Source organism: Pipistrellus hanaki (genome assembly GCF_964339955.1).
Source record: "Pipistrellus hanaki genome assembly, chromosome: 1".
NCBI classification, from domain to species: Eukaryota; Metazoa; Chordata; class Mammalia; order Chiroptera; family Vespertilionidae; genus Pipistrellus; species Pipistrellus hanaki.
In genome coordinates, this window is record NC_140503.1 from 169,692,246 (window position 1) to 169,717,367 (window position 25,122).

General features: G+C 38.4%; 1 protein-coding gene across 5 annotated transcripts in view; it reads right to left on the bottom strand.

The window, feature by feature from the left end:
- SLC4A4 (solute carrier family 4 member 4) overlaps positions 1–25,122 on the bottom strand; it is a 323,102-nt gene that overhangs the window by 85,811 nt on the left and 212,169 nt on the right. For all 5 annotated transcript variants that reach the window (XM_084889751.1, XM_084889749.1, XM_084889747.1 and 2 more), the window contains exon 8: positions 4,933–5,090. In XM_084889751.1, coding sequence (XP_084745877.1) covers positions 4,933–5,090 — 158 coding nt within the window. The remainder of the gene's footprint in view (positions 1–4,932; positions 5,091–25,122) is intronic.

Genomic DNA, 25,122 nt, shown 5'->3' on the forward strand with positions numbered 1-25,122 from the left:
CACACTTCCCCTCTGACAGCTGTCTGCATGTTTTCTATATCTATGCATCTGTTTCTATTTTGTTAGTTTATTTTGTTTGTTACATATAAGTGAAATCATATGGTGTTTATTTTTCTCTGACTGGTTATTTCACTTAGCATATACTCTCCAGGTCCATCCATGCTGTCACAAGATATGACTTCCTTCTTTTTTTTTTTTTACAATTGAGTAGTATTCCATTGTGTAGATATACCACAGCCTTTTAATCCATTCACCTACTGAGAGTGGACTTGGGCTGCTTCCAACTCTTGGCTGTTGTAAACAATGCTGCAATGAATGCAGGGGTGCATATGTTCTTTCAATTTAGTGCTTTGGGTTTCTTATAATTATTTACTCTAGTCTCTGCTAAAAAGCACCAAAGAATAAATGGAAGTAGCAGACCAATGGTGAATATGACATGTACCATAGCAAAACCCAATATCTGAGAATTATGATGTTTTAATAACTTCAGTAAATTATATATAAAGGTACAATTCCTCTTAGGCAATATAATTTATATATGTACATATAAATTACATGCACATATAACTTACACACACACATATATAATTTTCACACACTTATATATAACTCACACACACATATATATAATTTTCTTCTTTAATGAAAAGTCACCAAGTACCAAATAGAAATAACATGTTATGTATCAGTTAAATTTTCACATTACTCCAGTCAGGAACCATTCAGTATATTCATCTCCTTCAAATACTATAGAGAAAATCTGGCCATCTATCAGTAGCAGAAAACATCTCCTCTGGCTGAGCATTTCATCTGTAGGAAAGAGACCCTTCGGAAGTGTCTAATTTGGACTGTATTGTCAAAATGGGGATGAAAGATTAAAAAAAAAAAAAACCTAACAGAATCACTCATCAAGTTCAAGTTCCTTCTGCTTGAAACATGTTCTCTCCCCTTTAACCTCAAAGAAGTGAAAGCTGTTACAACTTTTATGATTGAAGCACATCTTGCCAAGCTCAGCTTTTATAATGTACTGAAAACTCCTTTCATGACCCAAGCTGGTTTTTGTCAATGGACAGATGTTATTTTTAACCAGAAGCTTTTTTTCTTTATTAACAAATTCAAGTAAACATCACATTTGTGTGGCTGGAAGGGCACAGCCCATGTTGAAAGCTTGGGGGGAAAGACTGATTTATGTTACTGAGTTATTTTGATTCACTCATAACGAGAAATAAGTCATGGTTCACATTTTTAACAGTGCCTCGTCGTCTCTGGAATCTTCACGGGGCACCTCTACTCCTGTGAGCATTTTCATATAACTCACTGTGCCGAGGGAGGACGATGCCTGTAGCATTTTCCACAACAAAAACAAGTGCCAGATGATCTGTGGCCGGAACCAATGGACTACACTCACATTCACAAAATAATTATAGCCAGAAACAGAGCAGAATATCAGAAAAAGAGCCAGCCTTCCTAAACCACTCAATCTTTTTAGAAAGGATGTGCACCCCCTCCTTCCTGATAGATTAGAGCTATTTCTAGAATAAACTCAGCTTTTACCAATCCTTTACTCCCTTCTCTCAAAACAACAGTGAATCAAATAACCCATTATTCATATGTAGCAGCTTTGGAAAATGTGGCTGAACTGTCGCTTCCACCAGAGACTCATGAGGACCACAAACTTAACCGTAACCAACCACATGACTTATGTAAACAGCAGGTAGCAATTGTCTGTTGGACTAGACAGAATTGAACTAGCAAGACCTCCAATCCAAGCCCTCTAATAGGGTATTTTATGGTTTAACAATGAAGTGGAAACTACTATTTTTTTAGGTAAATATTAATTTATAACATAAAATATATATTGTCTTACAGTGTAATTAAAGAGGTAAACAGGCTACAACGCACTGAATTAGCCTTAGATATGAAAACCAAGGTCAGAAAATGACAAACTGCTCAAGGGCTTTTATCCTTCTTCAGGGGAAAACCCTGCAGTATTTTATTTCAGCCCATTCTAGATATGTCCTTAAATTCTCCCTACAACCTGGCCTCACAGTCAAAAATCTGCAGTCCTAAATTTAGCACTGACCATGGATCTTCCTTTTGCCTCTATCTCTCAACTATAAAGTGGGAATGATCATAGTTATCTCCCACAGAGCCCATGAATATGGGCTAGGAGCAGCCTGTGTGACTAAAGATGACAGCAAGCAAAGTGCATGCAAGCTGCTAGGAAAATCGTAAACGTATCCAACCAAGGGAACAAAACTAAAAAAAAAAAAAAAAAAAAAAAAAAAAAAAAAAAAAAAAAAAAAAATTTGTTTGCTTTCACATGGATGGCAAGAAGGGCCCCTAAGTAGATCATATCCATTCGGTTGGTAGTATTCCAGCTACAAACAGAAAGCTAAAATAGATCAACTACATAACTTGTGAACTCCACACAAGGAAACTCCCAGAGTTACACTTCCTTAAAGGTGCACAGTAGTAATACTGCTCATTATAAATAAAAATAGTAAGCATAAAAGCAAAACTTTCCTCCACCTTCAAATAGGGGAAAAGATCATTACAAGATGTGCCCCCAAACCAGACTTCCCGTGTCTCCCTGCAGTACAACAGGGCGGCATGCATGTGAGAGCACATGGCTGGTGCAGAGGCAGTCCCACACACGACTGCCACGCTCCTCGTGGGATTTCCTTTATTGGATTTCACAGGATGCAGCCATTGTCCATGGCCCTACATTACTCATCCACACCAAAAGCTAATGAGACTCGCTACTCTGTGATTCCAGCTTGCACTGGTTCAGGGGACAGCAAATGAATAAAAACTATTTCCTGAGAAAATATTAACATGTTAGAATTGTTCAGATTATTGCCCTGAAATAGTTTGATGTCATCATTGAATTACATTCCCTTGAATTACTGGGCTCCTTTCGTTCATTCAAATGATGCTGTATTTCACCTCTAGACTCCTGCCACGCTCCAGTACAGAGGAAAAGAATGAGACAGGCAGGAACAGATGATAAGAAGAACACAAAAATGATCACAATTTGCTGCTCCATAATCTCATACTACTGTTAAATAAAAAGCCTTTGGAAATACTTTCTTTTTTTTTTGTTCTTAGCTTTTAAAGAAAAAAAGAAAAATAATAAAAACGAAAAAGCAAAAGCAATTTAACACTTCTTGCTTTTTTTTTTTTCTTTTGAGCTCCAGTAAAGTTTGTCCAAAGAGACATAAATAAAGCCATAGGGACACACGAGCTGGCCTTCAGCCATGATCTGAGTCAGCCAGCTTTCACCTGATAGAACTTTGAGGCTCTGCTGGTGTGTTTTCAAGCCAAGTTACAGAAAGCACAAATCATGATAATCCCATTAATTGAATAAGCAATGGTCATCTCCTTTCCTCAGCTATTTGTCCAATGATCGCCTAATAATGACAGGTATTATTCCCATTTGAAGTATCTAAGAAATATAAAAATGAGGGGGAAAAAATATCTGCATGAGGAAGAATGCCCTGTAATCTCTGCATTGAGACACTGTAAAAGGAATGTTCTCGTAATTTTCCTGCCAACTTGGTTCAAAACCAACCTTGGGCCCCTTGTCATTGTCAGCTGACCCTGCTCAGACCATCTGAGATCACTGAGGAGGACCCAGAGCCCTTCCTGCTCACCTGGGAGACCTAACAAAGAGACATGCCGCCTGTCCCTGGGGCCCAGGAAAAGCGTGCGTACACACACACACACACACACACACACAGAAAAGCTGCTATTCAGGTGGTAATTTTCAGACATCAATTTGAAGATTACAAGCTTCTCTTCAAACTCTTCTCAGCACAAGTTTAAAAGAAGCATTAATTCCTATTCATTTATTACATTCTATCAGTCAAGCTTCCTAACTCTATTAGAACAGTTGCAGAGGAAAACAAACTGGATAAGTTTGAAGATACCATGCAGTATATTAAATACATGATTATAATAACAATAATATGCTTCTTTTTAAAATAAAAATTTATGCAACATAACTCATAACAGTCAAGTTATGGGTACAGCTTTATAATTTTTACATGTCTGTGTATATGTACACACACACACACACACACACACACACACACATCCTATATAATAAAAGGCTAATATGCAAATCAACCGAATGATAGAATGATGAGCACTGATTACCAGGGGGCAGACGCTCAATGTGGGAGCTGCCCCCTGGTGGTCAGTGTGCTCCCCCAGGGGGAGCAAGGCTCAGCCAGAAGCCCTGAGCCAGGCTCATGGCTGGAGAGCACAGTGGCATTGGCAGAAGCCTCTCTGGCCTCCTTAGCTACTGCTGGCTTAGGCCCTAAGCCATCAGTCAGACTTCCCCTGAGGGCTCTCGGTCTGCAAGAGGGTGCAGGCTGGACTGAGGACCCTCCCTCCCCCACAAAGTGCACAAATTTTATGCACCAGGCCTCCAGTGTGTGTGTGTGTGTGTGTGTGTGTGTGTGTGTGTGTGAGTGTGTGTGTGTGTATATATATATAAATTTATATATATATATAAATTTTCTGATAAAAAAAAATAGAACAAATGAAAACAACTTTGACCTCTGAATCAACTACCATCTGTATGAGTTTGGACAAGTTAGTTAAACTTTCAGACTCAGTTTTAAATCCATACACCTACAGTTTATACTTAAAAAAAAAATATTACTGTGAGGATTAAGTAGACTAATCCATAAGAAGAAACCAATACATGATCCAAGAAATTGTTTTGTTAACAATTATATTACTACTATATAAGTGCCTAGTCATATGATGGTATGAAAGTCAGATTAAACCATTATTTCATATTAAATCTTTCCAATATGCTCTCTCTGGATGTATCCTCAGTCTATTGAGTTTCTAGCCTGAGAGATGGGAGGTTTCCCTAAAACCACACCGTAGGCCCCAGCAGGTCAGGGTTCAACTTACCTGGTGGGCACAGGAACCTCAGTCAGGGCTCCCAGCATGACCGCCTGCTGCAGCCGAACAAAGGCGACGAAAGGCGCATCCAAGAAGTCGACCTCCCCAACAAGCACATTGGAGGCTTCTGCATCACGGGGCAGTTTTTTCATGAACTTGTTCTTCAGCTGCATGGAAAGAGTCAAGGAAACACAGCTTATTTCCAGAAGAGGGAACAAGAAGAAACAGTCCATATATCACTCGAGGGAATGCCTTTACCTGCCACAGGACCTATCGTGTTTAACCTATTGTGTTTAACCATTCTATTAAACATTTCTCTGTACATTTTGTTAAAAAAATATTGAAGGTATAATCACATGGCTTACAAATAACACAATTCATTTATTGATTCACTCACTCAATAACCATGTTGAAAGTCTAGAAGGGGCCAGACACTGATCAATAATACTAGGAATACAGAGAAGGATCAGCTAATCACATGTTCTCCTTGGATTCATATTCCAGCAAGGGAGAAATAAAATATGATTTGAAATAGTGATAAGTGCTAAGAAAAAAAGAAATAATACCAATAAAAGCGTACTTTAGGTAGGGTGATCAGGAGAGGCCTCTGAAGAAATACATTTGAGCCCTAAAAGGTTTGGCTCAGTGGGTAGAGCATGGACCTGTGGGCTCAGGGGTCCCAGGTTCGATTCTGGTCAAGGGCATGTACCTTGGCTGCAGGCATATCCCCAGTAGGGGTGTGCAGGAGGCAGCTGATAGATGTTTCTCTCTCATCAATGTTTCTAACTCACTCTCCTTCTCCCTTTTGTAAAAAAAAAAAAAATATATATATATATATATATATATATATATATATATATATATATATATATATATAAAATTTTGTTTTTAAAGAAAGAAATTCATTTGATCCTGGAGTCAGGGGACAAGCCATGCAAAGATCTGGGCAAAGAACATTTCAGGCAAGAGAACAGCAAGTGCAAAGCCTCTGAGATGGGAAAGAGGAAATAGTAGGGAGGTGTGATGGCAGCTGAAGGAACAATGGGGGTAAAATAGCAACAAATGAAGTTGCATACGTCAGAGGGTGGAGGATGGAACAGATGGTAAGAACCTTGAAGGCCACAGTCAGGAGTTCTGGATGTTTTAAGTGGGTCTTGTCTAATAAGAGCCCAGATGAAAAGGTAGAGTAGAAAGACATACATTTCAGAGATATTGCCATGTAAGCAATGCTTATGACCACAGGACAAGATCACACAGGTTTGGGTGTGAGTGTAGTTAGAGAAGGAGAAGATCTAAATGCTGGACCAGCCTGCCTTTTATAGGAATGGGAGGAGCTTCCAGGAGGACACTGGAGAAGAGCAGCCAGTGAGGTGGGAGGAAAGCCAGGGCTCAATGAGGAAAGCCTATCAGCTGAGTCAAAGGCTGCTGAGAGCTCAAATAAGATCAGAACTAAGAATGGACCTGATGAACTTGGCAAGATGGAGGTGCTGGGTGATCTTGACAAGAGCTATTACGGTGCACATCAGGGAGCCCAGGAAAGAATGAGAGGTGAAGAAATGGAGACCTGGAGTACACATAAATTATTTAGAGAAACATTGCTACCAAGAAAAGCCAAATAATAAGTGGACAGGTGAAAGAAGGGATAAAACAGGGGATTTTTTTTTTGAGTGGGAAATATGATAACACTTGTGAATGTTAATGAGAATAATGTAGTAGAGACAGATTATTGCTGTGGAGATAGGAGATAACTTCAAAAGCCACTCAAGCAACCCTGCACTCCTGAGAAAAGACTATCCACATCACAAGTAGAGGGATTATTTCAGAGAGGAACACAGAGAGTTTATCAATCCTCACTAGGGAAAGCAGGCTATCTGAGTACAGAGCGGAGTACTGGGGAGATTTGGTGGGTGAAGATGAGGTCTTCTGAAGATGTACATTTTTGCAGTGAAAGACAAGTGAGCTGATGGTGAGAAAGAGGGGGAGGTATGTGGGAGTTTGAGTACAGTGTAAAGATGTGGTTTTCTTGGAGAGTGGAGGTTGCTTAACAGTCACTGAAAGCTTATCTTTTTCTTAAATTTGTCTTTATTATTGAAAGTATTACAGAAACTTTTTTATCGTTTCCATTCCACTCCCAACTCTTCCCCAGGTCTTCACTGCACTATTGTCTGTGTCCATGGGTTAGGCACACATGCATGTAAGTTCATTGGTTAATCTCTTCCTGCCTCCCTGCCTTCCTCTGAAATTTGTCAGTCTGTTGCATACTTTAATGTCTCTTGATCTATTTTGTTCATTAGTTTATTTTGTTCATTAAATTCCATATAAGTGAGATCATGTGATACTTGTCTTTCTCTGACTGGTTTATTTTCCTTAACATATTACTCTCCAGAGCCCTCCATGCTGTCTCAAAAGGTAAGAGATTCTTCATTTTTATTGCTGCATAGTATTGCATTGTATAAATGTACCACAACTTTGTTACCCACTCATCTACTGACAGGCATTTGGACTGTTTACAGATCTCGGCTATTGTAAACAAGCACTGTTATGAACATAGGAGTACATGTATTCTTTCTGATTGGTGTTTTGGGATTCTTAGGATATATTCCTAGAAATGGGATCACTGGGTCAAATAGCAGTGCCATTTTTAATTTTTTGAGGAAATTACATCTTGTAGGTGTTATTCCTTTCTTCCCTTCCCTTCTCATGACCCACTTAGAAAAGGGGTATTTAAGCATCCATCAGTGAGTGGGAAATGCCTCTCACAGCTCAAGGAAAACATTTCAACAATCATGGAAGGACAGAGATAAGAGTTTTGCAGGACCATATGAAAGGCAGACTTGTGATACAGAAATGTCTCTCCTCTCAAGTCAAAAGTTACCAGTGCACTTAGTATTTCGTACCCTGCATTACTACTGAGATGAAAAGTGGCAGGCATGACCCAATTTTCCCTATCAATAAAGAGGTTGCAGTAAGACTTTATTTTCTATTTCCATTTAAATAGTTCTTAATTAGGGAAAATAAATGTAATAAAAACTTATCTCTAAAACTCCATTACCCTCAGTAGCATTTTTATGGGATTTTTTCCTTAAATTTGGTACTTTATATAAGAAGAAAGTTATGAGGCAAAAAACAATCAATCAAACAAACAAAAAAAAACAAGGAAGTTAGGGCTAATAATTTAGTGGAAACCAAAAATCAAAACATCAAAAGCAAAATATATATTTTTTTGAAGTTAGATACATGATTACTTCTAAGCGGTAAGGGATAGTTCCAAAGCTTATACCACTAATCCTCTAAGAAATGCTTATATTAAAATAAATTGTTTACATTGTACAGATATGAAAAGAGAAGCCATGGGAATGGTCTATAAACATTAAAGAAAACTATTATCATGGCCTAAAGAAGTTCCAGTAATGAACTGTTCTCCATAACACAGAGTATAGTGTGGGATATGGCCAAGTGGCCCAAGCACATAACACAATATCATTGCTAGAGCAGAGTTCCCATTACCAACACTGGGCATGAAGTTCTGTGATAATTACACTTTATTCCCCATTCTCTCCCGCATTCTCTCTTTGCTCTAGTTAGGCAGGTAATCTAATCATTTCTTCTTCTGTTTTATGCATTTATCCCATAGTTATGACCAAAAACTCTCTCATTTCTACCTTTTCTAAACATCCTTCAATGTTCAGCCCAAGCCTTGCTACTATCTCTGCCCACTTTCTTGGGAACTCCGGAAGTGCTCATTTCTGAATCATACTTTTGTCCGCTTTCAAGTTTTCCCCTTAAGTTCCTTAAGCGTTAGAAAAGTTTATCCCTCCTTGTACTGAACACCTACCTGCTTTTCACATAATTCAGCTGTACTAAATATTTTGAATGAAAGAAATGAACTCTGGAGCACTAAAAATCAGACCAAAAGGACTTCAAATGCCTAGGAAGGTTAGAAAAGATGTGTGTTTGTTTGTTTGTTTGTTTGTTTTGTTAATCCTCATCCAAGATTTTTTTCCCACTGATTTTTAGAGAGAGTGAAAATGAGGGAGGTAGGGCGGTGGGGGGGGTGGGGGGTGGGGAAGGGATATCAGGAAAGAGATAGAGATAAACACCAGTGTGAGAGAGGTACATTGATTGGTTGCCTCCTGCATGCACCAAACAAGGCTGGGATCGAACCTATAACCCAGGTACATGTCCTTGAACCCACAATCCTTTAGCGCACAGGCTAACACTAACCACTGAACCACACAAGCCAGGGCTAGAGAGGTTTTAAAGGCTTATTCTAGAACCTTTAAAACTATATCTGGCTCTGTCACTAAGCAACTACAAATCGTCAATATATGTTCTTTTATATCAGTGTATCTCAGACTGTGTTAGTGGAACACATGCGTTCTCAGAAAAACGAGTAGCAGTTCTAAAATAACTCTGTGTGGTACCTGAGGTGCCCCAGAAGTCAGTCCTCAGATGGCTCGTTTCTTTCTACACACACTCACCAAGATCCCACACTTTAAGTTCCATCTAGATGATGATAACTGATAAATTTATACCTTGGGCAGGACATCTTCCCTGAACCCCAGACCTGAAAACATCTCTACTTGGATGTCTAACAGGCATTTTAAGCAAAACTGAGCCCTCCTGATAGTCCCTTCAAACTAGTCTTCCTCCAGTGCCCCTCACCTGGTTAATGGCAACTTCGTTCTCCCATTGCTCAGGCCAAAACCTTGCTGTCATTTTCAACATTATTCTTCCTCTCACGTCCTATGTCCATTCTATCAGCAAATCTTGTTAGATCTATGTTGAAAGTGTATCCAGGATCTGACCATTTTTTCACCATCTTCACTGCCACCCTTGGTGACCTCACAATCATTCATTCTCCTCCTGGATTATGGCAGTGGCCTCCTGGCTGGATTATCTGCTTCTGCCCTTATTCCCAGTCTATTCACCAAAGTGGCCAGAGGTCAAATCAGGAGTCAAATAATGTCTCTCCTCTGCTCAAAATTCTAGTCCCCATTTCACTAAGAGAGAAGACAATGTTACCATCAGCTCCTTCACCTTATTTCCTACCACTCACTCTGTCTTCCATGCCTGCTACTCCAGCCTCCATGTACTCCCTCAAACACAGGAGGCATACTCTTCCCTCGGGGCCTTTACACCTGCTGCAGAGCTCCCTGCCTCCCTTCCTTTTCCTTTAGATCTTTATTTACAAGTCACCATCATATCAGTGAGTCTTTCCCAGGCCACATTAAACTTTTAACCTCTTTCTCCCCATAGATTCTTCTTACTCCTCATTCATGCTTTTTTTTTCTTCTTCTTTGTACTTGTCACAGCCAAACATGTTATATGTTTTACTTATCTTCCTTATTTTCTGCCTCTCCACTAGAATCTAAACTCCATGAAAGCAGGAATATCCAGCTATTTTGCTCGGTGTTATATCCCTAAGGCTGCAAACTATGGCTTGTGAGCCACATACGGTTCTTTGGCCCCTTGAGCGTGGCTCTTCCACAAAATACCATGGCCTAGGCAAATCTATTTTGAAGAAGTGGTGTTATAAGAAGTTTAAGTTTAAAAAAGTTGAGTCTCAAAAGAAATTTCAATCGTTGTACTGTTGATATTTGGCTCTGTTGACTCATGAGTTTGCCGACCACTGTCCTAATGCTTAGGAGATGCCTGAGAAGAAAGATTTAATACATATTTGTTGAATGATGATTATTATTTCTGTTCTTCCCAATAAGTTTTCCTAACTCCTCTCTTAAGGTCATAGGTTCTGGACATGCTATAACCACCCAGGCTACCTAAGTGGACAAAAGGCCTAGATGTAGCCAATATTAATAAAATCTGCCCCTGATAAAAGCGATAGGCCCAAAGGATGGATGCACCACCCAAGTAGGGGCTAAACCATTTGGAAAATCAATATTTGAGTATGTAAAAATCAACGCTCTCCCTTTCACCTGGTATTGCTCCCTCCATATTAAAAGGCCTGCCCCAGCACTGTGCACATTAGGAGAGAATGAGGTCAGCACCCAAAATGAAACAGACCAAAGCAGAAGAGGGGGGAAAAAATGAGAAAGAGAGATTGCTGAGTCCCCAGTCTCTGGCCCTGAGGTCCTGCAGCTCCTTCATTCTGCAAACTCATCAAGAAGTCTTACCAGTTACATAAGTCAGAAGATTCCACTTGGGACTTTAATTAATTTGGGGTGATTTCTATTTACTGAAGAGTCCAGACTCTTCATCAAAGTTCATTTGTCAAATTTTAGGAATTCCAGATTAAATAAAATTGAATAAGTTTCTATATTACAGACTTTCTCAGAGTCTTAAATACACCTATTTGTCTGAGTGCTTTCTTTTTCACTAGGAGTTAAATAAAACACACTATGATATAAAACCAGAATAGAAAATGCTGTATTGGACAGAAATGGACTCATCTACCATTTAATCCCTCTCTCAACTCCATTAATTCTCTTTAAACTGTATGTATGCCACAATATTCAGGACTAGTAGTGCAAACTGCTCTCCTGAAGTTACAGTGCAATGGAGTGAAGAAAATATAGAAGTAGCTACAATGAAAGAAAAAACAAAACATAGAAACCATTTGAAAGGTATATTGTTCAATGTGTGGTCACAACAGTTCAAGAAAGGCTTTCCTCTGAATCTCTCTGGTAAAGGTGGGCTTATTAAATACTGATTCATTCATATGCTGTCTTTTCCAAGTACCCCAATAATATCTGGTAAAAAAAAAAAAAAAGTAATGATTGAAGTATGAAGACCAATTCTGCACTTACACAGTAAACTGTAAACAATAATAAAATAGTAAGAAAAAAGTATAAACACTAGACAAAAAGATGAAGAGTAACCCGAGAATTAAAAAGAAAAAACAAACAATAAAAGATAATGAAAACAAGAACAGACTCTAAAGGCCTTCAAATCAGATTGAAAACCACCCAATAAGCTCATCTGGATTGAATTTCAAAGATCAAGTTTGACATTCCTTTCTTATAGATCATTAGTTTATTCTCCAAGGGATACTGGATTTTATGCAGAGTCAACTCTGAGAACACACACAGTGAAAAAAAAATTCCCTTAGCTAATCTTGATTTCAAAGAAATGGATTTCAAATGACTGCCATGTGCAGCTACAATTGGTAAGAGATACCAAGACTAGTTCAGTGATTCTGTGCCTTGTTTTGTCTTTACCAGGTAACACTACCAACTCTCTGAATCCAGATGTATATGATGTGCACACTTGAGGTTCCTTTTAAATTAGCCTATATTCTTTCTTCCACAGTACGGTCTTGCTATAATTCCCCAGAAGTAATGGCTTTTCCTCTGCCATAAATGTTTACCCTTATAATTGCAAAACCTTTCTTACTTTCTAACAACCCAGTAAGCACAGTATTAACATACTAAGAAACTGGAGAATATGAATGGATGAAGCAGAAGGACTGAGTAGGTAGCTTACTTGGGATGGTAACTGTGATGATGGAAAAATTACACATAAACAAGTGATATGCATCATATGTAGCTAATTGAGAAATCTTCCAATCTCCACTCACTCCAGTCTTAGTTCTCTTGTCCTCTTCTATGAAAGCAGTTCGAGTGTTTTAGGTTTTCTATAACTGCTATTCAATGTAAATAATCATTTGCTGAGATAACCATTTGATTAGCACCATGTCCTCCTAATCTCCTTACCATCACCCTCTGACCTACAGCATCACCTGGTAAGTAGGCCCAGGATATCATACTCAGTCAGTAGGCAGGTATTTAAACTCTACCTCCTTTTCTCTGCTGTTATTAGCACATGTTATAATAAGTGTATCAGTAACACCATCTCATTTATAGCCAGAACTCCAGGTTTGTCTTTTGAATCTGACTTATTAGAAGGCAATTCTAAAGGCTGTCTTTAGTACAAGCAATGTTTTAAAAATCATCTAAATTTGAGAATACTTTCTCATTATTTTGACAAAGCTTACCCCTATTGTTTCTGCATTCCATGCATTCATTTTTCTTCTCCAGAAGAATAACTCTAGTCTTCCAATCCGTATTCACTTTCAATTGACCCTGCTTAATGCCTCATGTTCATAAGCTAACATTCACCTGTTTTCCAGAGCAAAGAGCTTATTCCTGGCTTTTGTATTAGTACCTTTCCCCTCTGCTTATCATCTTCCTAGCTTATTTTCTCTTCTTCCTGCTGACTTTGTCCCCTTCCATTCTCTTTGGACATTGCCAGCTGTTATTCTTTCCAAAAAAATAAAACAGCTCATCTGGTAAGCTCAAAAATCATTCTAGGTCATCATAGTCCCTTGTCCTTCCATTGCAAAGATACCTGTGTTAGTCATAGAATCACCATACTTTGCTAGTAAGTTTGCTTTGGACAGTCCCAGTTTACCCCCTTTGTCCTGGAGTGAATTCTAATATTACCTTTTTTCATTCTGAACTATGAAAACCATTATACAGTTGCCTTACATATTAATCTCATGAAAGCTGACTCTTGAGCAGTACCTAAGACATGAGGAATAATTATATGCTGTGAAAACTTAAGATTGAAGTAATTTGAAAGAATGGGGGAAATAAGCTAAGCTCAAATAGCACCTGAGTAAAGTATTTCTCCAGAATATGAATTTATTCATATAATACATGCAAACAGTATTAGTTGTTAGGATAGGAAAAAGTATTCTTTCACTAACTATGAGTAAGATATTTCTGCCTCTGCCCACTCCCCTCCTCTACGCCTTGGAAAAAGTAGCCAATTTGATGGATTAAAGTTTAGCAAACTTACTGGGACTTTTTTCTAATGGAAGGGTACAGTGCCTTGAAAGCAAGAAGCAAGCTGAGCCAAAGCCGGTTTGGCTCAGTGGTAGAGCGTCAGTCTGCGGGCTGAAAGGTCCCAGGTTCAATTCCAGTCAAGGGCATGTACCTTGGTTGCGGGCACATCCCCAGTAGTGGGTGTGCAAGAGGCAGCTTGTCAATGTTTCTCTCTCATTGACGTTCCTAGTTCTCTATCTCTTTCCCTTTCTCTCTGTTAAAAATCAATAAAATATATTTTAAAAAAGAAGAAATTATGTTTTATTAAAAAAAAAAAAAAGAAGAAGAAGCAAGCTGATTATTTTCTCTTATAGCAAGACAAGTGAATGGAAACGAGAAACCTAACATCTTCCTCCACGTGGCTGGTTGGATATGTTGACTCAGAGTCTGTTTCATAGGCTCAACTATATGTCTCAGTCATAACACATATCTTTTAAGTCTATGAATCCCAATTTTAGATTCTGTGTGGGTGGTTGTAGGCCTAGATTTGTGTATTTGGTGAACTAGAAATTTCTAACCTAAATAATGTTTCCAAGAGACGTCACTTCCAACTATGATAAACTAACTTACATCACACTATCCCTACCATCAAGAAAAACTAAAAAGCTGAATTCTTACAATGTCTTTAAAACAGCAATTTTCAACCTTTTTCATCCCATGGCACACATAGATATGATTGCTAAAATTCTGTGGCACACCAAAAATATATTTTTTGCCTATCTGACACAAAAGATAAGTATAATTTTGATTCATTCACACCAGCTACTGTTGTGCTGGCTGTTGTCATTTTTTTTACTTTTTAAAAAATATATTTTTATTGATTTCAGAGAGCAAGGGAAAGGGAGAAAGAGAGAGAAGCATCAATGATGAGAGAGAATCATTGACCTGCTGCCTCCTGCACATTGCCCACTGGGGATCAAGCCTGCAACCCAAGCATGTGCACTGACTGGGAATCAAACCGTGACCTCCTGATTCATAGGTTGATGCTCAACCACTGAGCCACACCAGCTGGGCTAACGTACAGTTCTTAATCAAATATCTTAAGTATTTTTAAATTTTATTTTATTGTTTAAAGTATTAAAAATAGTAGTACATGTGTCTCCTTTTTGTTGTCTTTTTTTTTTTAATGTGAAAACGAGGAAATCTAAGGAAAAATAGGTCAGTGCCTCTGACTAAATAGTCAGGTATTTCATGTTTTCAAAATTCTTGTGGCACACCGGATTCTGAAAATCACTGGTTTAAAGGAATCAGAAAATTACTATACTAAAAATCTGAGGAAATGATATCTCTGAAAAAGGAAACTGCAGAGGTGGGGCTAAATTCAGCTGATATTCTTCTAAAGGCATTTGATGACTCCTAAGTACCTACAGATATTCCAAAACTGAGCAGATCCTACTGCACTCACAAAATGATGGGAAAACATGGCAGGTATCCAATTGGGACCCCCTAAAGGACAAAACTCCGAGGCAAAAGGCAAACCAGGAATAAGCCAATCCACACAGACAGAAATCCACCTTCCAATCAGCTCACTTCCGCAATAAATATTATGGTGACCTGCCCATAGCCTAACACCAACCCAAAGCAAAAGAAATAATCTGAAGAAAGATAACATCATCAAGAGTATCAAATTATTTCTACTATGTATACATTATAGCTAATATTCAAGGCATACTTGTAGGAAAAATCAAATGAACGGAACCCAAGAAGTAAAACAACAACAGAAATTAGAAACAAACCTAAAGCAGAGATACATATTGTAGTTATCAAACATAGATTTTGAAATACCGTGTTTCCCCGAAAATAAGACATCCTCCGAAAATAAGACCTAGCGCATGGAAAGATAAGACATCCCCTGAAAATAAGACCTAACCAACTTTGGGAGAAAAAATTAATATAAGACACTGTCTTATTTTCAGGGAAACAGGGTAACTTAGTAACATTTTAAAATATTTATTACAAGATAATTTCAGCAGAAGCTATTTAAAAAACATAAATATCTTAGAAATTATAATATGTACTGTTGCGTTCCTAAGGTCAATATACTCATAATATCAAAATATGACATATCAAAATGTGTGGAATCCTGCTAAACATGCTCACTGAGTAAAATTCATGGCCTTCAATGCAAATATTACAAAAGAAAAGCTAAAATCCTATTATCTAAACATGTATCTCAAAAAGTAAGAATAAAACAGCAAAAGAAACTCAAGAAGGTATAAAAAAGGAAGTAAGGGAAGTAATCATAACATAGAAAACAAATATACTCTGCTGGCCATGTTCTATTTCTAATCTGAATGACAATTATGCAGGTGTGTTCCATTGAGAAAAATCAAGTGATTTATGTACTATTGAACTATTGTACTATTATTATTTTATTAAAACAAACCATTTTGTAAATCATATACATGGTTTGTTTTAATAAAATAATAATAGTACAATGAGATTTTTAATAAACTATGATTTCACTGAATATAGCTTATATGTAGTGCTCCCTTGGCAAGAAACCCATACAGAAATCAAGGAAAGTGAAAAACTAAAACCATATTCCATGGCGATAACTCATACTTTACAAACTTTTGTAAAGATTAGAAGAGATCAGAGATAAAATTCCAGGCGATATACCTAAAAATATGGGCTCACTCCTCTCTTCTTACTAATTTCTCCAACATAAAGAGTAAACCTCCCTACTGCCTTCTCTCTTCCTACAGTGCATGTCTGCATATACCACCTGAATGTGCTCTGTCTGAAATGATGTATTCCTTTATCTTCCAATGGTATACACACCCTAATATCTCACCATTTCTTAACATAAATATAATATAACCTAATCAAGTACACTTTCCTCGGATTAAAATTAGCCTCCAACAGGGCTGGGATAAAGATACAGGTCATCACAAGGAACCTTGTGAAAACTAATCCCTGGGATAATTTTGAAATAGATTTGACCTACCAAGAACTATGTGAATGTATTTGGAGCAAACTTACAGTCTCAAACTCTGGGGATCCTAGAGTACGATAGTTGGAGACCAGTTCATTACCTACAGATGGCTTTTGTGGTAAATTCAAAAATTCAAGACTGTCCCTATCTCCCAACCCCCCCCCCCCCCACTACTTTCCAGTAGTTCCCAGCTAAGGAAAAAAAGGACTGATCTTTATTAATCAAATTCTAAGTCAATTAGCCTACACCACCTTTTCTCCAGGTACTGAGAAAATAGCTCTCAATGAAAGCTCTGTTCCAGTCTTGCATTGTAATAGGGAATTTACTGTACAAAGAGGAAGCCTACTCCTGAGTTCCAAGTATAAGGAAGCCTACTTTGCTTCTAGGCTCTTTATAGCTATCAAATGAGACAGATCTTCTGCCTAGTTTCTCAGGATTCTGCTCTAGGGTTTACAGCCAAAACTTCAGCCAACCATATAGGTTTCCTTTGATTCTCTGTGTATACATTTCCCCTGATGATCTTCTAGCGAGAGTGTTGGGCAGAGGATAGGGTTTGGGTGTTCCTGAATAGCCTGGACAAACACCATCGGAAACACACCCCAGTGTTCTGTTCCTAAATCTTACTTCTTTAGTGTAAATTGTATGATGGCTGAACTAGGAAATGACAGAAGGGAAAAGATAAGAATTGTTCTTTTATAAGCTTAACCCAGTATTGTTTTTTATTCCAAGACCATGAAAGAAGAATTATCTTAAAACGTTTCTGTTAAATAAGGATATTCTTTGTCTTAAATATTTTCATTGATTTTGAGAGAGGGAAGAAGGAAGAAAGAGAAAGAGAAACATTGATGTGAGAGTGGAACATTGATCAGCTGCCTCCTGCATGCCCCCTACCAGAGGCAGAGCCCACATTCTGGGCATGTGCCCTGACTGGGAGTCCAACCATCAATCTTTTTGGTGCATGGGACAACACGCAACAGAGCCCCGCTGACCAGGGAAATGAGGAGATTCTCTACTCATTCCTCCAGCTAATTTGTAGGATGGGGCATTTTATTGGTGTGATTATAAACATTTTTTGTTTTCTTTTTAATGGAGCTCTGATTGCCCTGTAGGTTATCTCCAAGTTGTGATTTAGAGGAATATTTCCAAGGGTAAATGTAAAAAGTATTAACCCAATGTCTAAGAGGACTAAAGAGAGGAACTATTGCTTGATTGCCTACAGAATCCAAAAGTTAGGCAATCACTTATAATGCTATTAGTACCAAACATTTATGATAAGTTCTGAGTTTTCCATAAAATATGAAAGTGTGCAAACAAAATCATTTAATAAGATGCCAAAAGGCTTGGTGGTTACATGTTTTTATTTTTCAAATTCTCTCTACTTTCACATATTTCATCTTTAAAATACAAAATGAAAACAGTCCCCTGAGGGTGAAAATTTGATTTTCTAATTTTTTCTTCCAAATATAGACATCTTATCACCATAAATGCAAATGATTATACAAAGTACCACATTTGCAAATGGCTATTAAATTAAATATAACATTAAGTACAATCCCATCAGTTCTGATTTCCTAAATAGGATAAAATTTCAAGTACTGACCTAGTTTAAAATGCAACTTGTCAAAATCTCTAGTCATATTTTCTCATGTCTTATATCATTAAAAAAATAATACTGTCACTGTTTAAAGTTATTTACAGTTTTTTAAATTAATTAATTAATTTATTTATTTGAGAGAGAGAGAGAGAGAGTGAGAGGGAGAGAGAGAGAGAGAGGAGAGAGGGAAGAAGAGGAGGAGGGAGGGGGAAAAAGATAGAGATAGAGATGATAGAGATAGAGATAAAGATAGAGATAGAGATGGAGATGGAGATGGAGATGGAGATGGAGATGGAGATGGAGATGGAGATGGAGAGAGGAGAAAAACTGATTTGTTCCATTATTTATGTATTCATCCGTTGATTCTTATATGTGTCCTGACTGGTGATCAAGCAGGCAACCTTGGGATCACACCCACCACCTTGGCATATCAGGAAAACACTCTAACCAGCTGAGTTATCTTCCCAGGGCAAGTATTTACATTTTTAAAAATACTTTCACATTTATTATCTTATTTGAATTCTTACAGTAAGCTTATGACAAATACATTATTAAACCATCTTATGGATAAGAGAAACTAAAGTTCAAAAAGTTAAGGAACTTCATGAAACTCATACAGCTAACTAACCAAGCCAGGATGGAAATTCTACCTTTCATGCTCCGTCTACCTCACTATACTATGAGACTCTGATATTGCTGTGAATATATTTTACCACCTACAAAGTTTAGAAGACCTTGTCCTGAAATCTCTGAAGCTTTTCTGCAACAACCTAATGTTAAGCATCTACACTGGTTTGGGCTCTGTACAAATAACCTTCAAAATTTTTAATGAGCATATTTTAAAGCACTTAACAGTATTTAGTTGCATAAAATAAATCAGAGAAACAGGGAAAGCAGAAAACCAAAATAAAGAGAACAGCACTTTAAAAAATATTTAAAGAAAATCAAGAACCTGCAAACTCTAAGTGGTAGGTGATTTAGGTAATTTTTTTTAAGTTATTTTTCCTCTTTCACTGTTGTGTCATGAACTCATGTGTAAAGCTGGGTCACCTGCTTTATGCATCAATGAAAGAGACTTGAAATACATACTAATTACTGGTGGAAAATGCCACCTACCTAGATTCTACTTTAATACTAATTACAGGTTACACCTCCAAACTTTAGCAAAGAATTACTGGGAGGCTATGCCTGACTCTGATTCCTCCTACTTACCTGGACTATGTGCTACAATAGCACCTTAATTAGACTTCCCTCTGAGGTTATAGTTATCATGATGCATTCATTGATTGACTGGGCTATGACTCTTATTAAACTACTAGTAGCTCTGTGCACGAATCTGTGTGCCAGTAGCTCACTGCTGTTCTCCAGTAGCTCTCCACCTGCTGCCCCGCCTTCCTGTAGCTTCCCCTGCACACAACGCCGCCCCCCCCCCCCCCCGCAATAGCTTGCTGCCCTGCCCCTCCTGTAGCTCTTCGCCACCTGCTTGCAGTCAGTAGCTTGCTGCTGCCCTCCTGTAGCTCTCAGCCAGCTATTCTGCCCTCCTGTTGCTCCTCCTGCCCCCTTTCACTCCCTCATAGCTCGCTGCCTCACCCTCCTGCTTATCCGTGATCCTGTCATTATGTGGTTGGTTGTTATACTTCACAGAGTAATGACCATTTGCATATTACATCTTTATTATATAGGATAAGTACCTTTAAGAAGGGTAGTTAAGTTCCTTATAAAAAGAAAGCACGTATCATCCAACTCTATTTCCCCAGTGCCTTATAAAGGCCCCGCCTTGCTGAGACCGGTTTGGCTCAATGGATAGAGTGTCAGCTTGGGGACTGAGGGGTCCCGGGTTCGATTCCGGTCAGGGGCATGTGCCTTGGTTGCCAGCATGACCCCAGTGGGGGGTGTGCAAGAGGCAGCTGATCGGTGACTCTCTATCATCGATGTTTCTAACTCTCTATCTCTCTCCCTTCCTCTCTGTACAAAATCAATAAAAATATTAAAATAAATAAATAAATAAATAAATAAATAAATAAATAAAGGCCCCGCCTTGTGGTAAGTGTTCACTAAACAGTAGTTAAATGTCTGGTTTCCATGTGGCCACACCTGGACGAAGGCATCCTTCCACTCTGCCTAAATACAAGATACACTGGAAGTGCATTTCTTCAAACGCCCAGTGTTCCCTGACACCAAAAGCAAACGTTTTGCCGGTGCTGCTGAATAACTGATGCCAATTTGACTGAGCACCAAAAATACCTGTGCCCTGAGTTTCCATCTTATTTTAACCTCAGCAACAGTTGCTGGGGAGACCATCGAGTTGCTTACCTCCTGCATTTAGCCTCTTTACTCAGGTTGATAATAGTGCATGTACATGTTGCAGGTAACGTAAAAAGCTCCTAGTATAGTATCTGACATAACATGATAGATATTCAATAAACAGTAACGGTGACTGTTACCATGTTAGAGTTTTAATATAATTCTAGAATATACAGAAAACAGACGATGTGGCAAAATAAAATTTTTCTCTCTCAAGGAAATAAAGTTACAGTGGCACCATATTTAGTTCAGATATACAATTCTCTTTCCCCCGTTTGTACTACCAGACTTACAAATGTATTCTCATCCAGGAGAGTATCTCTCTAAGAGTGTTAATTCTACCAAGTGTATAGATGCAGGAGGTTTAACTTGAGATGGTTACAGAAATATTCAGATAGGCTGCAGACTGATAAGAGCCTGGGTAGCTCAGGGCAGTTATACTGTAAAATGAGTATAATTCCTCGCAATAATGGCACCATTTTACCCGCATCCCCTCATATGGCATACCTTGTCTCTGAATGACTATTTTCAGCAGCAAAAAGAAAAACAAAGACCCACGATGAAAATGTTTTACTTCTAACCCTTACCCTACCTATTAATATCTAAGAAACAGTACCTGTTTACAGTCTTCCCCCTGCCACCCCATAAAGAAAGATCCTAAACACAGGGTTCCTTTCTTCTTTCTCCTCAAACTCTCCAGCTGCCATTGGGAGAAGAGGCCACAGAAGGAACAACCACATGAATACAAAACAAACAATAACAACCCTAAAAATTAGCATCGTGGAGTTAGTAACTCAAAAGAGAAAATTATAGTTTCAGGGAAATGTTTTGTGTGCATTCCCTTTTGCACACATCCCAAAAGGGTTGCTAATAAAGTACCAGGACCACTCTTTAAGAACAAAAAGTTCGAGGGAAGCGAGGTGGGAGGGTGGAATTAGCTACAGCAATCGAGGCAGCCAAGGGAGTTGAAAGGTAAGGGCTTGACAAACACCAATTCAGAACGCTTTTCTCGTGCGGAGCTGAGAAAATACTGCCCATCGGCCCACGTGCTCCACTCCAAACCAGCCCACAAGCTCTGCCCTAGGCACCCTGTGACCCTCAGAGCTGATGCTTCAGGCTTCACACCTTCTACGTTTCTGTCCTCAACCTCACCTGCAGTTCCCATCCCTTGGAACCAAAGAGAAGAAGCAGGGCTCTTTTCAAAGAACAGAGCAGCAGTTCTGAACTTGGTGACCCAGCAGCTTCATTGGTGTTTTGAAATTAGAAGCATTTGTGTGTGTGTGTGTGTGTGTGTGTGTGTGTGCGCGCGCGCGCGTGTGCACGCCTGAACAATTATTGTGCATTTCTCTGGCCAAAACATCCATTGTTTCATTCCAAACTCAAATGGATCCTTGACATGGAGAAAGCTTAAGATCACTGCATTTGAATTGAAACAATACGCAATGAAGGCCAACACTGCTGATATCTATAGTTAAGATCTTTACACAGATTTCATACTGGAAGTTTTTGGTAGCCCAAGGAATGGGCAATTTGAGCATTCTCAGTACTAAGGGAAGAGATACATAGAATACTACAATGAGAAAAGAAAAGACCCTTTTACTCTAGATCTGGCATGTCAAACTCGTGGCCCACAATTAATATTTCTGTAGCCCAACCAATATAAGAGTATGTAAGAAACATTTTAATAAAAATTTTGTAACTTCATTTTTACAATATCCTGTTATACGTAATTATTAATACCAAACTACAACGTCATTAATGACTGATTATAATCATGTTGCATTCATTTCCCTTACACACCTTACATATAGGTGCACCATTTCTCTCCACTAATACTGGCAGCGAATATTTTAGCAGCCAATTGCTATGTCATTAGTCTTGGACTGACTTGTTTGGTGTGCACCACAGGAAATATTTTGCTTTCAGAGAATAAGAAAAATAGTTTTATTTGCATTACACTTATTTATTTGTACAGTTATTCAGTGTCTGCTAAGTTAATGTTAGAGAAAAAAATTATTAAAATTTATTTTTATTAAACTGTTCTATTATTTTTATGTTAACGGTTATTCATTTATTTCAGCTCTTTGCATTCAGCATGTATCTATCAAAATAAACCTAAATTTAGCTGAAACCGGTTTCGCTCAATGGTAGAGCGTCGGTCTGTGGACTGAGGGGTCCCAGGTTTGATTCCGGTCAAGGGCATGTACATTGGTTGCGGGCACATCCCTGGTGGGGGGTGTGCAAGAGGCAGCTGGTCGATGTTTCTCTCTCATTGACGTTTCTAGCTCTCTATCTCCCTCCCTTCCTCTCTGTAAAAAAATCAATAAAATATATTTTAAAATAAATAAATAAATAAACCTAAATTTATATGAAAATTGAAGCTTTTGTTTTTTTATGGCCCACATAAACTTAAACCTCATTTGGCCCGTGGTAGCCTTTGAGTTTGACATGCTGGATCTAGATGTTTATCGCCAAAAGGACATGTTCCCCACATGATTCTTGCAGAATGCTAGAACTGGAAGAGACCTAGTGGGGCCAGTTCTGGCTCTCTTGGAACCCAGAGAAGCTACATACTCCCTCAACGTCACCCTCCTACAGCACTGGTGTTGGCAGGACAGAGGCCCTCTTCAGAGCCCTTCTCCACTTCTGTTCCCCCCACACCACTGGAACAGAAACCACTTTTTAAAATCACCCATGAAAGTAATATTTTTAAAAAGCCATTGAATGAAAGCAGTGAGATGGAGAAGTACTTTCCACTCAGCTTATCAAATGTGGTGACCAAACTCAGCCTGTAAAACTAATAAGGGGACATACGCTTCAGACCTGTCTGGTGGATGCTTTAATATCTGATTGCTTGGGTTCTAGTACGAAATTGCCAATAAAATGTCCATCCTCAGAGAGGCAAGGGAGGTAAAGCGCACAATCTGTTGACTTCCAAATGGCTGTTAGCCGTTCTCTGAGAATTTAATACTATTCACTGGGAAACTACAATTTTCAGGTACAAGGAACCATATGGCCCTAGCAGGACACCTCAAATAGGCAGTTGTGTGGCTATAATTAAATCTGTGGTAGTCGTGCTATTATTTATTTAGCAGATTTTTTTTAACATACCCTTTACTTAGATCTCTGAGATCATGAACGAAATTAGAACAATAGAAAACATTGAAGAAGCAGAAAAAAATAAATCAACGGAAACTAAAATTCTGACCCAAGAGCAGGCAACAGTATACAAAACTCCCCTGAGAGGGTCTTCATTTCTACCTGCTATGCTCTGACTAGACACCAGTAAGTTATGATCCCTTTATTAACATGAGTATTGAGCCAGACGTCCTGTTCATGCATTTGTTCCATGGTAACACCCCCGTGCAAAGTTCTACCTCTTTTTTGAACTTTGAATTGTTGAATCCTCATGTGCCATTCATTTGATAATCATCAAATTAGAGCATCTTTAAAGAACTCAAAGACTATCTAATCCAATATCCCACTCAATGGCCTTATATTCCTAATACCCTATCTTCCTAACATACAGTCATTGGCTTCTTCTTGAATATAACAGTAAAAGACAGAACCATTTGCCTGGCTGGTATTGCTCAGTAGCTGAGCATTGACCCATGAACCAAGATGTCACTGGTTCAATTCCTGATCAGGGCACATGCCCAGGTTACGGGTTCGAATCCCCAATAGGGGTGTGTGCAGGAGGTAGCCATCAATGATGCTCCTCATTGATGTGTCTATCTCTCTATCCCTCTCCCTCCTTCTCTCTAAAAATAAAATCAATAAAAACACATTTAAAAAATGTTTTTAAAAGACAAAAGCATTTAATTCAATAATCAATCCATTGTCAACTCTGTCCACTACCCAGCTCCTGGCAGGATTCATGCTCCCTTCTCTGAGCTAAGAAGATACCCACCACCCTACATTACTTACTGATTTGTCTAACTGTCTGTCATCAGAAGCTGTGAAAGGCAGAAAAGGTATCCTGACCCCTAATAAAAGTTTAGTGCAAAGCAATTTAGTGTTTCTTAAGTTAGCAATACTGCTCTATTTCCTATGTAACTCACTCTTATGTTAGAATAAAAACTGCCTCCATTAAACGTACCTGCTATTGCAAGTTTATGTCTAGAGCAATAGACAGTGAATCTATTATTTCACCATAAGGCAACCATCTCACCACTGTAATTCCCATAACTGTATGCCCTCAACTGTTTTCAAATAATGGAAACCTTTCAAAAGTCTAAATCTGATGAGTCATAAATTTTATGCCCAAATAAAGTAGGATTTTCACATTGTTTACATCATGGTTTCAACGTAAATAGCTTACATTTATTCTTGTTAAAGTCTATGTGGTTTCAGCCCGTCAAGATCATTCTCCATCGTGATTCTATCATTTAAAATTTGGATGGCTAACCTTGCCCAATTTATGTCCGCTGAGAATCTGATAAGCATGCATTGTGGCTCAATCCCAATTGCTAATAAATCTGCTCATCTGGGCAATACAAGCTCAAAAGGGACATTAAAAACTCCTTCCACATTTACACTGGTCATTAACCCACATACTTTGAATACAATTATTTTCT